Source organism: Lagopus leucura, unplaced genomic scaffold (assembly GCF_019238085.1).
Source record: "Lagopus leucura isolate 7727_CA_CO unplaced genomic scaffold, USGS_WTPT01 Super-Scaffold_100040, whole genome shotgun sequence".
Taxonomy (NCBI): Eukaryota; Metazoa; Chordata; class Aves; order Galliformes; family Phasianidae; genus Lagopus; species Lagopus leucura.
Window position 1 is genome coordinate 4,964,117 of NW_024962289.1, and position 2,791 is coordinate 4,966,907.

The following is a 2,791-nucleotide window of genomic DNA, read 5'->3' on the forward strand; positions in this document are numbered from 1 at the left end:
TTAATATGTCTTTGTCTTTGGTCCTACTGGACAGCAGTGCTCTCTGAAGAGTTTCAGCTAGAGGAAATGTAAGTGGTGAGGATAGAAAGTTTTACTACTAATTACCTTCTTCTGTAGTCTGAAGAGGACCGGAAGAATGTTCTCAGACTCCAGGACCTGGTAGACAAGCTGCAGATGAAGGTGAAATCCTACAAGAGGCAGGCTGAGGAGGCTGTAAGTATTAGTCTGAGCAGTCAGTCTCACTCATGGCAGAACTGGCATTTTGTGTTGGTGTTTTTCTCTGCCTAGCTGTGTTCAAGCCCTTAACATTTATGTCATTTTTTTGTCTGTGCACTACACAATAGCTCAGCGGTTCTGAGTTCTGTTGCATCAGTAGGTGATGTTGAAGTCTAAGGTCAACTCATCTGAGAGCATGTCCTAGCTTCTTTCTTTCACTTTCTTTATCTCACATTTGATAATTTCCTCTTGAAGAAATAGAAATTGCCTTCCAACGACTTCAATACATAGTTTTATAGCAGGAAATAAATGGAAAGTGATTAAATAGATACAAATCTCCCTTGAAGCTCCTTTATGCCCTTGGAATAGTTTTAAGAGGCTCTGGAACAGGTGATCTTCTGTTTGATCCTGTTGGTTAGTGGAATAGGCTTTGAATGGACCAGACAAATCTGGCAGAGAAATGCCTGGTTACAATGGTAGTCTTAAAGAAAAGGATTTGGCTTCTTTTAACATGGGACTCTCTGAGAAAAATGGTGTGATGGGGACTGAGGCGATCCATCTATCAGGAGAGGAGAAGCATCTTTGATTTACAGGCTTGCCAGGCTGATGTAGACAGCTTCAAACTAAAAATGCCAGAGGAGTTGCCTCCATGTACCTGACTTTTAAAGAGGTCAGTAAGGAGTATCCTGGGAATTACGAGCTGTTGTCTGACCTCATTCCCAGGGAAAGTTATGGAGTAGATTACCTTGAGTGCCATCACATGGCTCATACAAGGCAATCAAGTGATCAGAAGTAGCTAGCATGTGTTTATGAAAGATAGGTCCTGCCTAACTAACCTTATCTCCTTTGACAAGATGACCTGCTTTGTAGGAGAAGTCTATGGATATTGTTTATCAGGAAAGCATTATATGCTATTAGATACTGTAAAGCATTTGATAATGTTTCCTGCAGTATTTCCTGGATAAATTGGTTCATGATGTACACGTGTACTTGGTGAAGAACTGGTTGGATGGCCAGGCTCAGAGTCCTAATTAAATATAGTTAGGCAGGAGAGTTGATCTGCTGGAAGGTTCTACAGAGGGATCTGGACAGGTTGGATCAGTAGGTTGAATTGAATCACACTGCATTCAACAAGACTAAATGCCAGATTTTGCAGTTGAGTCATAACAAATCCATGCAGTGACAGAGGCTTGGGGAAGAGTGGCAGAAAGCCGCCCAGCAGGAAAGGACCTGAGGCTGCTGATCTGCCAGCTGAATGTGAGCCAGCAGTATGCAGCTGGCTTACAAGCCAATAGCATCTTGGCTTGTATCAGAAAGAGTGTGGCCAACTGGCCCTAGGGAAGAGATTGTCCCTGGCACTGGTCACTGGACCACAGCTCAAATATTGTGTCACTGTGAGGCTCCTACCGTAAGAAGAATACTGAGTTGCTCATGCTCATGTAGATAGGAGAAATGAAGCTGGTGAAGCAACTAGGAAATAGGACATATGAGGAACAACTAAGGCAATTGGGGTTATTTAGTCTGGAGAAGAGGAAGCTGAGGGGAGAACATTTCACTCCCTATAATTACTTGAAAGGAGGTTGCAGCGAGAAGGGTGTTGGTCTCTTTTCTCAAGTGACAAGTGATAAGATGAAAGGAAACTGCTTCAAGTAGCAGGGAAGGCTTAGATTAGAATTAGAAGGAATTTATTTACAGAGGATGGATCAAGCACTTAAACAGGCTTGGAAATTCAGGGAAATGAGACTTCCCATCCCTGAATGTATTTAGTCAGTATGTGAATATGGCACTAAGGGCTGTGGTTTAATGATGGGGCTCAGGAGGTCAGATTGACAATTGGACTTGATGATCATGAAAGTCTTTTCCAACCTAAATTATTCTATAATTATATGTGTATTATTCGGAAATTTCTAACTCCATTAGGACGTACAGAGAGTCTTATATTTCTGTCATGTATTATTAACCATCTAACCATTTAGCATTTAATAGAGTAACTCTTCCTTTGGATTATCTGTAAAAGCATTGGAGATATTATCCCAGTCTTTGACTCTTTTCTTGTAAAGACAAAACATCACAGAATGTCCACTGTAGTTTTTCAATGTGAAAAAATTACTGTTAAACATTTAAAAACCTATTTTTAATAAGTTTTAGTAATTTTTCTAAAGAAATAATTATGAATTTGATAATGTCATTTTAGAAAATCTCACATCAACACAGTGAAGGAAAAATGGAAATTACATTATTTAAAATTTTCTTATCTGGTTTCCTTTCCCCAGGAGGAGCTGTCCAACGTCAACCTGTCCAAGTTCCGCAAGATCCAGCACGAGCTGGAGGAAGCTGAGGAGCGGGCTGACATTGCAGAGTCACAGGTCAACAAGCTCCGAGCAAAGAGCCGTGAAATAGGCAAGAAGGCAGAAAGTGAAGAGTAGATGCCTCCAGTGGTGCAAAGTGAAAGAGAATTGCACAAAATGTGAAATTCTATCACTTTGATTTGTAATTACTGCTTAGTTCTTTATCAATGTCTAGATAATTAATATTTAGTTAATAAAAACTGTAGAGATTTTCCCATGGAAAATAA

At 40.2% G+C, this 2,791-nt stretch overlaps 1 protein-coding gene across 1 annotated transcript in view; it reads left to right on the forward strand.

Moving 5' to 3' along the window:
- The window catches only part of LOC122186850 (myosin heavy chain, skeletal muscle, adult-like), a 132,690-nt gene extending 129,899 nt beyond the window's left edge, over positions 1-2,791 (forward strand). The window contains 2 exon segments of the mRNA XM_042883819.1: positions 118-213; positions 2,490-2,791. Coding sequence (XP_042739753.1) covers positions 118-213; positions 2,490-2,642 — 249 coding nt within the window. The 3' untranslated portion in view covers positions 2,643-2,791.